The 15,044-nt window shown below is 36.5% G+C and overlaps 1 protein-coding gene across 7 annotated transcripts in view; it reads left to right on the top strand.

Moving 5' to 3' along the window:
- The window catches only part of PLD1 (phospholipase D1), a 209,930-nt gene that overhangs the window by 162,512 nt on the left and 32,374 nt on the right, over positions 1–15,044 (top strand). For all 7 annotated transcript variants that reach the window (XR_010155872.1, XR_001713797.4, XR_008547173.2 and 4 more), the window contains 2 exons: positions 3,528–3,641; positions 5,661–5,710. Coding sequence is in view for 4 of the 7 variants with exons in the window: in XM_063807330.1 (XP_063663400.1) it covers positions 3,528–3,641; positions 5,661–5,710 (164 nt within the window). In the remaining 3 variants the exon portion in view is untranslated. The remainder of the gene's footprint in view (positions 1–3,527; positions 3,642–5,660; positions 5,711–15,044) is intronic.

Raw genomic sequence — 15,044 nt, 5'->3', positions numbered from 1 at the left:
GTGGAAGGATTTCCAAGATACCCTGTTAAATGATAAAAATCATGTTCAGAAAAGTGTTTAAAGTGTTTATAGTATTCTAATATTTGTGTAGAAGGAAAAAATACGTATATTCTTATAAATTCTTACACTATTTCTAAAAGAACACGGAGGAAACTGTTAACAGGAGTTGCCCTCAGGATGAAGGAGTGAGAGAGAATTTTTTTCACTGTATAATCATCTACCTCTTACATTTTGTACTATGAGCATATGTTACTCATTTGAAAGTAACCTGTTTGGTAGTTCCTCAAAATGCTAAACATAGAATGACCACATGACCCAGCAGTTCCATTCCTGAATATAAACCCCAAAGAACTGAAAACAGGGACTCACAGATACTGTATGCTAGTATTATAGCAGTATTATTCACAATAGCCAAAAGGTGGAAACAACATAAGTGTCCATTAACAGATGAATGTGATATGTACCTACCACGGAATATTATTCAGTCTTAAAAAGGAGGGAATTCTGACGCATGCTACAACATGGGTGAACCTTGAAGATGTTATGCTAAGCGAAACAAGTCAGACATAAAGGACAAGTATTGCATGATTCTAATTATATGCAAAATCCAGAACCAGCAGATTCATAGAGACAAAGCAGATTAGAGGTTTCCAGGGCGTGCAGGCAGGGAAAAACAGGGTAGTTATGACTGGATAGTCACCGAGTTTCTGTCTGGGATGTTGAAAAGGTTTGGGAATAGATCATTATGATAGTTGTACAACATTGTGTATGTAATTGATGCCACTGAACTGTACACTTAAAAATGGGGGCTGGGCGCGGTGGCTCACTCCTGTAAGCCCAGCACTTTGGGATGCCGAGGCGGATCACCTGAGATCAGGAGTTCGAGACCAGCCTGACCAACATGGAGAAACCCCGTCTCTACGAAAAGTACAAAATTACCTGGGCGTGGTGGTGCACACCTGTAATCCCAGCTACTCAAGAGGCTGAGGCAGGAGAATTGCTTGAACCTGGGAGGCGGAGGTTGCGGTGAGCCGAGATCGCACCATTGCACTCCAGCCCGGGCAACAAGAGCGAAACTCTGTCTCAAAAAAAAAAAAAAAGGGTAAAATGGCAAATTTTATATTACATGTATTTTACCACAATAAAATGTAATTTAATTTAAAGACATAAAATATAATTTTATTTAAAGAAAAAATGTATGTAATATATTATATACACTTTACAAACAAAATGTAATTTAATTTAAAGGAAAAAATTCCTGTTCAGCTTAACCTCTTCTCTACCAGAAACTTCCCCAGAAACATTTTTCCAACCTGATCCCATCCTCCTAAAGCAAATAATACCGAGTGCATAGCATGTGCAAGGGTCTTTGATTGGGTACTACCAAAACCAGAAAGATATGTGGGCAGGCATCCTGTGTTTCAAAGGAGCTTATCACATATCCTAGAGAGCAGATATGTGTATCACTATCGTGTAAAGCAGAAAGAGTGCAGAACAGACATCCTGGCCATGTGCTATGAGTGCCGAGGCAAGAATAAAACAACTCTGACTGGAAGAGCCAAGTGGCTTGGCAAAGGAAATAGCCGATAAGGTGACCTAGAAGAAGTGGGATTCACTGGAGGCCCAGAAGGCTGATGAACCAAGCTTTATTAGTAGGAAGGTGTACCTCTGAACAAAGGGTGGTAGTCTCCTGTCACTGGGCTGTGGTGTTGGGAGGATTATACTGTAAGGCAGTATAATCCTGAATTCTGAAAAGGCAGTTGAGGCCAAATGACATCCATTTTTAACTGTCCAGTTTAATTTTTGGACTTTTAAATGTTGGCTGTGGGGAAATAGCTTAATAGCTTAGGTTTTCTTTTCTTTTTTTTTTTTTTCTGTTCTTTTTCGCTATCCTGCTCACCATTTAGGGATGTGAGCCTTTTATTCCTACCAAGCAGCAAACTTGAACAGTTTACATTTTTTAATGTCTTCTTTCCAACTCAAACTATGTTTGCCATCTAGTGAATAATCCATGCCATTACAACAACCTACTTAAGATCCTTGTTTCTTAGCACGGCAGCCAAACTCACAGGCCTCCAAATTTCATTGTTGATAGTCATTTCTGCCCTGAACTTCTCTTTCCACTTGCCCTGACATCGACTTTAGAGACATCAGTAATAAAATCTGATCCCCCAAAGAGTACTGATAATATTCACATGAAAGAAAAATTTAGTTGTTTAGAAGAAAATGCACTTTAGAAATGAGAAGTTTAAGTAGGATCGGACTTGAAAATTAACCAATGACAACACCTTTGTGTGAATATAGTCCTCCCGGATATCCCAGCGAGATTCATTGATCACAGTGTATGTCACATTCCTTTCGAGGCTTTTTCTTCTCCCTGTATATCCTATAAATAGAGACAAGAACGTTAATAGCTTTTGATTCTGAATAAATGGTACCTATTTGGAGCATACTTCAAATTTCTGATTTTCTGAATGCCCGTCAAAGAGAGAAAGCTACACTTTCTTCTTCTATTGTTATATCATTGAGTAGAATTCATTTTCTTTCAAAGGTTGTCATTAATCACTTGAGAGAATGGGACATGAAATATTGTGTTGTATGTGCAGGGGACTTAAATATACATATTGGCCACTCAGAATTCTTTTTTTTTTTTTTTTTTTTTTTTTTGAGATGGAGTCTCGCTCTGTCACCCAGGCTGGAGTGCAGTAGCGCGATCTCTGCTGACTGCAAGCTCCGCCTCCCAGGTTCACGCCATTCTCCTGCCTCAGCCTCCCGAGTAGCTGGGACCACAGGCATCTGCCACCACGCCCGGCTAATTTTTTGTATATTTAGTAGAGACGGGGTTTCACCATGTTAGCCAGGATGGTCTCAATTTCTTGACCTCGTGGTCCACCTGCCACGGACTCCCAAAGTGCTGGGATTACAGACATGAGCCACCACGCCCGGCCGGCCACTCAGAATTCTTAAAGGGCCTAGGGTAACATTTTACAGCTGAAAACTCAGAGTTTCTAAGTAGATAATGATGACTTCTGTTTTGGAAGATGTAATGGATCCAGTGTGTCTTTTTGCCCCTGCGATCTAGGCTATGAGAACTGATTTACTCAACAATTATTAACTGAATGTCTACTATTTCCACGGCTCTAGCTAGGTACTGTGTTAACTATTAAGTTCTTTTTCCAAAACTTTGTTATAGCCTCCCCTACCCGCCTCTTTCCATGAGATCCAAGCAAGGATTTCTTACACTGCATTTTGTCCTACAAGCGATTATGCTGTAGAGAGACAATGGGTACAATTTCTACTTTACTGCCAAGTTTAGCTTGTTATTCAGGCTATGAAGCGATAGCCTGGATGACAGCTTCTGTCCTCCAGTCCAACGGCACACCCTCCCAAGTCCTGAAATGTGACAGAACGTGTTATAGGAAGCCATTCACTCAATCTCAAAAACCATGTGAACTGCTTGGCTGTCATCTAAAATTGATACTATCTTTTATTTTTTGGGTGAATTTCTCTGCATCTGACCTTTGCAGGGAAAACCAGAAATACCGGGTATATGTCGTGTTACCACTTCTGCCAGGGTTCGAAGGAGACATTTCAACCGGTGGAGGAAATGCTCTACAGGCAATCATGCACTTCAACTACAGGTGCCAAAACTCTAAATGGTCTATTTTGAGCTTTCGGTCATGCATCATGTAAGCTGATGAAGGGAATGGCAGTGTTTCTCCACATCCATTCGGTGGAGTGGGGAACAAATGAACACTTTATTTTACTTTCAAATCTTGGCCCGTTTGCTAGTTGATAAAATTCAAATGGAGCCTACAATGATAAATGATTGGCCTAAGACACATGGCAAACATAAAAGAACTAAAATATTAGTCCGTATAGTTACTGTCTATTTCTATATATGTATAATGTTGATTAAAACTTATCTTTAAGTGGGTAAATAGCTATTGAGCTTTACATGTACTTTGCAGTAAATAGAGAAAAAATTAAATGCCTGAAATGGTAAGATTTGCTTGTGTTTGGTTATGATTCTTTGGGTAGCAAGTCCTTCAACAAGGTTGATAATGATAGCCTCTGTTAGTAAATAAATTCCCGGAATTTTGTTTTCTCTACCACATCTTTGTTAAAATTTTAGGGAAAGTTTTGTGCTTGATATTTTTAAAAGCTGAGTTTTTATATTTATTTAAAAGGGCACACTTGGGTTCCTCTTGAGGCTTCAGATTTGGCCAGTGGACATTGTGAAAAGGGCTGGAAAGTGCTAGCTGGTGGGTTGGCAGAGCACAGGCTAGAGAGCCTGCATAGACGGGGATGGAAATGCACCTCTGACCTTCTCTCAGGGTCACTTAACCAAAATCTCTTATTTTTCTGAACCACCTGTAGTTTCTCACCTTTCTAATCAAACCCTTCTGAAAGGTGGGAGAGGACGAATGATACTTTACATAGAACCTTTGGTAAGTAAAGCAGATTAGGGGTCAGGGCCTTGGTCAAATCGGGGGTGGAGACTTAGATGCCCTCCTGCTTGGGCCCCCTCGCCAGATGCTCCTGCTGGAGGATCTGTGCACAGTTCGAGTGCACCATTGTAGTGGAAATTTTTTTTTAATCCTCTTTTTTCTTACTGGCATTTCAAGCTTGTATCTGTTTATCTGCCAGGATTTCAAGGAAAGATTTTTTTTGTTTGTTTCCTCCAGGGTGCTTCTGCCTAGTTACAGTACAAGAGAGCTTTAACTGTGCTTTGGCCTATATACTTGGACTGAAGATTTGCACATTTCTAATATTATCTGATTTATAAAATGATAAACAAAGCTTTTCAAGTATTTAAGGCTCTGACATAATGTTTAATTGAATTTTATCAATTTCATTCACCATTCTAATATTATTTTCGTAATATTGTCAATTGTAATTGTTTTCTATGACTATTTTCTTGCCTTCGAACCAGCTGAACGAAATAACACATTTGGCTTTTGTTCAGAAACAAAAACTATAACCTTTTATTATGCAAAAACATCTCTATTTGCTGGCATCATCTTTAATAATATCAGCATTTCTCAGGCATAAGTATACTCTTTATTACTCTCATAGAGCAAGCAGATGAAGCATAGAATTTTTGGTTTTGTCAGATTTTATAATTCATCAGTGATTATCAGAGTCTTAAGAAACAAAATCATTAGCAGAGTCCTTTATTTGAGACTATATTTTTCATTTTTAGTGGTTTTGCTGAATTTAGAGACAGTCCATTCTAATAGTTTAATTTGTAAATTATTCTGCTAAGTGCTTGCCCTTTTCACCTCTGAGAGCAATGTGATTCTCTAAGTATTCTTATCTACTGATGCATTCTAAATTTATCTTTGCTGTTACCCAGTTTTGTAAGAGGGAAAGTTCATTCATGACCCATCTTTTTTTAATAGCCTCTCTTTCTGAAATCTAACATGAATTTTATAACTTTTCCATTTACCTACCTCAAAACAACTATCATGTCCCATTAGTAGCATTACAAAAGTGATATTCATGTAACTGTTTTTAGCATTTAGAAATATATGTAGCATCTTCTCATAGAAGCACTTGTTCTGTTTTTACTTGCGTTAGGATTAAACCTACAGATATTGCATGGGATTGGTTGTTTTGAAACCTCTGTAATTATTTTCTCCTTTACATATTTTCAGAACCATGTGCAGAGGAGAAAATTCCATCCTTGGACAGTTAAAAGCAGAGCGTAAGTAACTGCTTTTTTTCTCATATCATTGTTTTTTATTATGAAGGTGAGGTATCAGTAATCATTAATGTTTTCACAGTGTGATTATAGAACTCTATTTATAAAAGGTACCCCACAAAATGTTCACCTGTAATAAAGTATTTATTCTCATTAAGTTGCCCAAACCATTATTCAAATGAAGACATCAAGACTAAATAGGTAATAAAAACTGAGCATCTTTGTAATTTCTATTTATTTTTATTTATACATAGTTGTTTTAATAATAACGATCATCTTTATGAGGTATTATAGTTGTTTGTTCTTCTTTATCTACTGGATACAATTTTTTATACTTTTCAAAGACACTTTCACAGACGTCTTTTTTTTTTTTTTTTTTTTTGAGACTGGGTTTCATTCTTGTTGCCCAGGCTGGAGTGCAATGGCACGGTCCCAGCTCACTGCAACCTCTGCCTCCTGGGTTCAAGCAGTTCTTTTGCCTCAGCCTCCCGAGTAGCTGGGATTACAGGTGTGTGCCACCATGCCCAACTAATTTTTTTGTATTTTTAGTAGAGACGAGGTTTCACCGTGTTGGCCAGGCCTGTCTGGAACTCCTGACCTCAGGTGATCCACCCGCCACAGCCTCCCAAAGTGCTGGGATTACAAGTGTGAGCCACCATGTGCAGCCTCAGATGTGTTCTTAATTGATTCTTCTACCTAGTTCTTGGCTACAATATATTGTAACTAGGGGTTTACCTATCTATAGCTCCCTGAACTATGGGTTCAGCATATAGTGGGCACTCAATATTGCTCTATATCTCTGTGCTCTATATCTTTGCTCTATATCTTTGTGTATCGATACAAACTAAGCTGGAATCAGAACCCAAGTTGTATGACTTCCAGTTCAAGTTGGGTCCAGATTGTGAAAACGTGGACAGCCACACTAAGAAGGCTAGGTTTTATCCAGAAGGCAAGAAGAGGTTGGTGGAAACCCTCTGAGCCCCTGGAGCAAATTCATCAAACTGACGTTTATATGAAGATTCATTTACTGTTGGTAAACAGGGTAGAGATGGTGGCAAGCAAGAGACAAAGGTGCACTGGTAATGGAAAAGGAGGGTCATGTGTGGATAAGATTATGAGGGAAGACTTGAGGGGATGTGGAAGCAGGAGAGGAAGGGAAGCGTCAGCTAATTCTGAGTTTCAATCCAATGGACCAAGAGAATGGAGCTGCCGCAGGAGGTCTGGAAAAGGCAGAAGGACTCATCCTAATCATGTGAAGGTCATGATATGACCTTCAGATAGAATATAAACCTCAATTGAGTTTTTTGAAGGAAGATTTTATTTTATACTGGTAGCCTCCCAAATGGGGTGCACTGGATGATGTACTGGAATGTGGGTAGAAAATAATAGACTTTCCAAGTCTGTATATTTTTAGCTTAAAAGTAAGAAATTAGGACATCAGCAGGAATGGCAGAGGAAGGATCTCCAAAAATATAGTCCTACATAAAAGCAACAAAAATACTGACAAAAGTTGTCACAATCAACTTCTTTGGATGGAGAAATTAACTAAAGGCTTGTAACAATCCAAGGAGTGTTTAATCAAGAAAAACAGCTGAATCTTGGTAAGAATAGCAAGCTTTGTGGCATTTTAACTTGCCATATACCCATCTCCCTCTTCTCAGCTCCATGATAGTCTTAAAAGCCAACAGCTGCTCAAATCAGGGTGAAAACCAGCAGCCTAGCAGCCATTGGAGGGAGCAGATCAGGGTTAAGGCTCCCATGTCCCACAGTTCTCACATTGTCATTATTTGACCTGTCTGGCACTTCCCTTTAAACGCCCATTCTAAGTACTTATATTTATTTCACCTGACTCAGACCTTGCTCAGTGCAAGTAGACTTTTTAGAAAACCTGGTATTTATCAAAAACAATCAGCAACATTTATTTAGCATCGCAGCTGACTGAAGAGGCAGTAACAGTTGAGTGAGCAAGAAGCTGACTAAAAATCTTAAGAGGATAAGCTGAGGAAGGAGATCCCCTAGTGGGCACTAGAAACTTCCAACATATCCCTGGGAATCTGAAAGGTCATGGGTATGTGTAGGGCTGTGTGCACGCCCAGGGCAATGCACATGCTCAGGAAAGGACTGAGAAGGCCCTAAGCTCTCACCTCTGGCTGACCTTGAGGCTCTGTGGAAGCAGAAAGTGAAGCCTAAGGCAGAGTTATAAACTGCATGCCTGAGCATGTAAGGCCTGTGGCCCTCACACACATACACAGAGCCCCTCAGTAAAGTATAAGAAACTCATTTGGTACAGGCATTTAAGGAATTGTATAAAGTATGTTCTCTGACCACAATGGAATGAAATTATAAATAACAAAAGGAAATGTTGGGAATTCACAGATAGGTGGAAATTATACAACATACTTCTAAATAACCAAAGAATCAAAGAAGATACTTCAAAGGAGAGTAGAAAATATTTTGAGATGAATGAAAATGAAAACAACATATCCAAACTTATGAGAGGCAGCTATAGCAATGCTTACAGGGAAATTTATAACTATAAACATTTATATTATTTAATAGAAAATAAGAAATCTCAAATCAATAACCTAACCTTACATTTTAGGAAAGTAGAAAAAGAAGAGAAAACTAAACCTAAAGCAAGCAGAATAAAATAAATAACAGAGATTGGAGGGGAAATAAATGAGATAATAGAAAAAAATAGAGAAAATTAGTGAAACCAAAAGTTAGCTTTTTGAAAAGATCAACAAAATTGCCAAACCTTTTAGGTGGACTGAGTAAGTAACAAATAGAGAAGATTCAAAGTACCAAAATCAGAAACTAAGGGGGGACATTACTACTGACTTTACAGAAATAAAATTGAGTGTAGAATACTATGAACAGTTGTATGCCAACAAATTAGCCCAGATAGATGGACAAATTCCTTTAAAGACATTGTATTAGTCAGGGTTCCCTCAAGAAACAGAACCAATAGGAGATATATATATATATATATATATATATATAGAGAGAGAGAGAGAGAGAGAGAAATTATATAAATATAACTTATCAGCCTCCATAATTACCTGAGCCAATTCCTCATAATAAATCTTTTCATATATATGAAGGATATATGTATGAATATATGTTTATATATTTATATAATATATATTATATGAATATGTATTATATATAATATATAATATATATATTATATATATAATATGAATATATTATATATCATATGTTATATAAATATATATTATTATGTATTAAATAAAATATTTATCTATTAAAAATAAATATATCTAATTTATATAGATATTTTATATAATATATAAAATATAAATTAAAAATTATATATAAATATATAATTTACATATATATTTATATATCCATCTATATAATATATATTCATATATATCTTATTTATATGAAAATATTTATATATAGATAATATATGATATATTTACATATTACTTATATATTATATATTATAAATATATGTATAGATATATATTTTATGTGCTATATATAAATAATATATAAAATTATATATTATATATTATATATTTATATATCTATCTTTCATATATATATGTGAAAAGATTTATTATAAGGAATTGACTCAAGTAATTATGGAGGCTGAGAATTTCCACAATCTGCAAGCTGGATACCCAGGAAAGCTGGCTATGTAATTCCCATCCAAGTCTGAAGGCCTCAGAATCAGAGGAGCCAATGGTGTTAATGGCAGTAAAAGGGTAAGAGCAGACTGAGATTCCAACAGAAGCAGAAAAGCAAGAATCAAAAGGCATGAATTCCTCTTCCATCTGTCTCTTGATCTCCTCTGGCCCTCAATGGATTAGATGATGCCCAGCAACATTGGGGAGGGCAATCTACTTTAATGAATCCACGAATTCAAATGCTAATCTCATCCAGAAAACCCCTCACAGACACACTCAGAAACAATATTAAACTGGGCACCTCTTGGCCCAGTTAGATTGATACATACGATTAATGGTATTGTATTAAAGACACAAACTCCCAAAACTGCTTCTAGAAAGAACTGAAATTCTAAATAGAGCAATAACAAGTAAAGAGATTAATTTAGCAATCAATAATCTTCCCACAAAGAAAAGCCCTGGCCCAGTGGCTTTGCTAATTAGTTCTACCATCCGCAATAGAATTAACACCAATTCTTCACATACTTTTCCCCAAAAATAGATAGGAGAAAGGAATACAGTTGTGTGTTGCATAATGACATTTCAGTCAACAACAGATTGCAGCATGATGATGGTCCCGTAGGATTATAATGGAGCTGAAAAATTCCTATCACCAAATGATGTCACAGTCATACCCATGGCATGGTACAATTACTTTATTTTAAAATAAATTTAAAAATTTAATGTAGCCTAAGTGGGCAGTGTTTATAAAGTCCACAGTAGTGTACAGTAATAATTTAGACCTTCACATTTATTCACCACTCACACCCAGAGCAACTTCATTCATGGTAAGTGCTCTATGTAAGTGTATCTTTTTTTTTGTTTGTTTGAGACGGAGTCTCGCTCTGTCGCCCAGGCTGGAGTGCAGTGGCGCAATCTTGGCTCACTGCAAGCTCCGCCTCCCAGGTTCATGCCATTCTCCTGCCTCAGCCTCCCGAGTAGCTGGGACTGCAGGCGCCCATCACCACACCCGGCTAATTTTTTTTTTTTTGTATTTTTTTAGTGGAGATGGGGTTTAACCGTGTTAGTCAGGATGGTCTCTATCTCCTGACCTCGTGATCCACCCGCCTCGGCCTCCCAAAATGCTGGGATTACAGGCGTGAGCCACCGTGCCCGGCCGGTTAAGTGTATCATTTTTGATCTCTTATACCATGTTTTTACCATGCTTTTTCTATGCTTAGATTCACAAATACTTGCCATTAAGTTACACTTGCCTACAGTATTCAGTATAGTATCATGCTGTACAGGTTTGTAGCCTAGGAGCAATAACCTATACCATATAGCCTGGGTATGTAGTAGACTATATGATTTGTGTAGTAGGTTTGTGTAATTAAACTTTATGATGTTCAAACAATGACAAAATCACCCAATGACACATTTCTCTCACATTCTCATTAAGCAATGTATTACTATACTTCCCAACACATTCTATGAGTCCAGTATTATCCTGATACCAATACCATGGTCATTATAAGAAAAGAAAAGGACCAGGCATGGTGGCTCACACCTGTAATTCCAGCACTTTGGGAGGCTGAGGCAGGTGGATCACGAGGTCAAGAGATCGAGACCATCCTGGCCAACATGGTGAAACCCCGTCTCTACTAAAAATACAAAAATTAGCTGGGCGTGGTGGCATGCACCTGTAGTCCCAGCTACTCGGGAGGCTGAGGCACGAGAATCGCTGGAACCCGGGAGGCTGAGGTTGCAGTGAGCCAAGATTGCACCACTGCACTCCAGCCTGGTGACAGAGTGAGACTCCGTCTCAAAAGAAAAGAAAAGAAAGCCACAGATCAATCAGATCAATATTCCTTGTGAATGTACCACAGAATTCCTCAGTGAAATACTACTAAACTGAATCCAACAATATAAAAAGGATTATACATCATGACCAAATGGGATTTTTCGCAGGAATGCATGGTTGGTTTTAACATCTGAAAATCAGTCAGTGTAATGCACCATGTTAATAGAACAAAGGAAAAAAACCACACATAATCATCTCATTGACACAGAAAAATTATTTGGCAAAATCCCGAACACTTTCATAATTAAAACAAAACAAAAAAATCTCAACAAACTTGGAATACATGGGAACTTCCTCAGCCATGTAAATGGTATGTGTAGATGTCACATATAAGCTCACATCATACTTAATGGTGAAAGACTGAAAGCTTTCCCCTCTATGATCAGTGATGAGATGAGAAAGTTCACTCTTGTCAACATCGTACTGGAGGTTTTAGCCACAACAGTTGAGCAAGAAAAATATACATTTTTTTTAAAGGGAAAGGAACAGGAAGAGTAAAACTACCTCTTTTTATAGATGACATGATCTTGTATGCAGGAAATTCTAAGAAATTCACACATACTATTACAGATAATAAATTAGTCTAGCAATGTTTCAAGATACAAGATGAGTATACAAAAATCAATTCACTTTTATACTCTAGCAATGAGTAAACTGAAAATGAAATTAAGAAAACAATTCGATTTAAAATAGCATCAAAAGAATTAAATATTTAGGAATAAATTTAATAAGGGTAGTGGAAGATACCTACACTGAAAATAAAACATTGAAAGAGATTAAGGAAGATATAAATAAATAAATACTCTGTGTTAATGGATTGAAAGACTTAGCATTGTTAAGATGGCAGTACTCTCCAAATTTACCTATACATTCAACACAATCCCTACCAAAACCCCAACTACCTTTTTGAAAAAATTGACAAGCTAATCTGAAAGTTCATGTGAAATTTCAAGGCATTTAGCATTGCCAAAACAATCTTGAATAAGAACAAATTGGAGGTGTCACATACGTGATTTCAAAACTTGCAGTAAACCCACAATAATAGTGTGCTACTGACATAAAGTTAGACTTACAGGTCAACTGAATAGAGTCGAGAATCTAAAAATAATTCTTATGATTATGGTCAATTAAATTTCAGCAAGGTGGTGCCAAAACAATTCAATGGAGAAAGAATAGTCTTTTCAACAAATGGTGCTAGAAAAACTAGATATCCACGTGCAAAAAAAAAAAAAAAAAAAAAGTTGAACCCCTACCTCATACCATATACAAAAATTCACTCAATATGGATCAAAGGCCTATATGTAAAAACTAAAACTATACATTTCCCGGAAGAAAATAATAGGCATAAATCATTGTGACAATGGCTTCTTGGATTTTACACCAAAAGCACAAGCAAACATATAAAAATAGATAATTTAGATTTCATCAAACATGAAAGCTTGAAAGCCTTTGTGCTCCAATGAACATTATCAAGGAAGTGAAAACACCCCACAGAATGAGAGAAAACCATTTGCAAATCATATGTATAAGGGACTAGTGTACAGAATATGTAAAGAATTCCTCCAGTTCAGTAATAAAAATAAAAATAACTCAAAAAATAAAAAATGGGCAAAGCAGCTAAACAGGTATTTTTCTAAAGAAGATATTCAAATGGCTGATAAGTACATAAAAGAAAACTCAATATCACCAGTCACTAGAAATTCAACTCAAACCCACAATACAACCTCACAGCTTCACATTCACTAGGTTGGCCATAATCACCATAATAATAAAGTATTGGCAAGGATGTGTAAATAGTGGAACCCTAACACATTACTGTTGGGAATGAAAAATGGTACTGCTTCTTTGGAAAGCCACTTTGGCATTTCTGCAAAAGTTAAATATAGTTACCCTATAACCCAGCAGTTCTTAACATTTACCCAAATATTAAAAACAAATGTCCACACAAAAATTTGTACATGAATGTTTATAGCAGCATTATTCAGAATAGCCAAAAAGTGGAAACAACCCAATGTCCATTAACTGATGAATGTATAAACAAAATGGGGTGTATCCATACAGTGGAGTATTATTTAGATGTAAAAAGGCATGAACTGACATATACTACATCACAGATGAACCCCGAAGACCTTACACTAAGTGAAAGAAGCCAGGCACAAAAGGCCACATATTGTCTGGTTTCATTTTTATAAAATGTCTTCAATAGGCAAATCCATAGAGCCGGTTGGTAGAATAATAGGGTGTAGAGGAGAGTGGAATGGGGTGTAACTGTTAATGAGTGTGGGGTTTTTTTGGGGAGTGATAAAAATGTCTTAAAATTAGGTGGTGGTGATGGTTGTACAGCCTTGTGAATGTACTACTTATAAAACATTCTGATTTGTACACTTTAAAGACGAGAATTTTGTAGTATAAAATTTATAAATTGTAAGAATTTTTAAATGATTTGGAAACTTTAAATACAAATTTAAAATATTGACAAGTTAAAAATAGTGACAAGTTTTTAGTACATGTATATAATTTCAAAATAGACATATGTACATATATTGGTGTTGTGTGTTCAGTAATTTTTCACATGGTCTGCTCAACCTACAAAACTTTTGTAAGCAACTTTAGACAAAAGATATGTACATCACCAATAATGAACACTTCCAAAAGTTGCATCTCATTGTATCTAGGACAGAGATTTGCCAGAGTATTATCTCTGTCTCTATTTTCTAATGGCCTAAAATGAAGATGACAGTGAATTAGTAAGTTTATAAAAGATATATCGATAAAATAAAATCGGGAAAATCATTCAGCGCTGGCAGTGGCTTGTAAAAATGCGCAGGTGAGGATATAGGAATCAAAACAGCTTATTATTGAGTTTCTCAACAGTAAAAATGTCCTGAGCTTATTATAAAGTATTTCCTTTGGCTCTGGACCCTTTTCTTGCCTTTGCCTATTCAAGGGTGCAAATTGGATTTTAACACAAGAAGTAATTTCAATGCTAAGCCTGTTTATGAAAAGATTTCCAAGTACCTTGGGAACAGTCAAAATAAGGCATCTCAGTGGGGAAAATGTTCATATGCTAGACAGAGAGCAAAGATTAATTACATAATGCCTGTTTCTAAAGTACAAGGTTGTATTGTTGGCTTTGTTTTTGTATATGTAGTGGTTTTAAATACATGAACTAGCTAATCTCTAATTGGATAGAGAAATATAGTTCTCTACTGTTTTAATTATTTAGAATAACAAAACTGCTGCTATGAATATGTTAAAATTCCTGAAAAGAAAACCAGCAGCTATTAGTATATCATTATCTGATATACCAGTCTTCAGAGATTTAATGTTTAATTTAAAGCATTTCTTTGTTGTTTTTATAATTTTTGTCAATTTTGGCATTTTAGCAGCCAATTTAGTATAATTTAAGATAAGGGCCAGAAGTTTTCCATCAGGATTAGATACGTACATATACCAAGTGCTACAAGGAACAAAAGCCTGTAACAATTCTTGATGTCCTTTCACGAAATTTCCTTATAAATATTGAGTCTATTGTATTGAATTTCTCTTCTTTTTTTAATTATACTTTAAGTTCTGGGGTACATGTGCAGAACGTGCAGTTTTGTTACATAGGTATACACATGCCATGGTGGTTTGCTGCACCCATCAACCCATCACTTACATTAGGGATTTTTCCTAATGCTGTCCCTCCCCTAGCCTCCCATCCCCCCAACAGGCCCCGGTGTGTGATGCACACACCAATGTTCACAACAGGTATGTCCTGGGATCTGAATAAATCTCCAGGTTCTCAGATACCTCCCTGGCATTATATAATTTGGGACTCTTTCTTATACTTGTT

The sequence above is a fragment of the Pan troglodytes genome, chromosome 2 (genome assembly GCF_028858775.2).
Source record: "Pan troglodytes isolate AG18354 chromosome 2, NHGRI_mPanTro3-v2.0_pri, whole genome shotgun sequence".
Classification (NCBI taxonomy): domain Eukaryota; kingdom Metazoa; phylum Chordata; class Mammalia; order Primates; family Hominidae; genus Pan; species Pan troglodytes.
The sequence above is the reverse complement of the archived record's forward strand: the minus strand, read 5'-3'. Positions and strand labels throughout refer to the sequence as shown.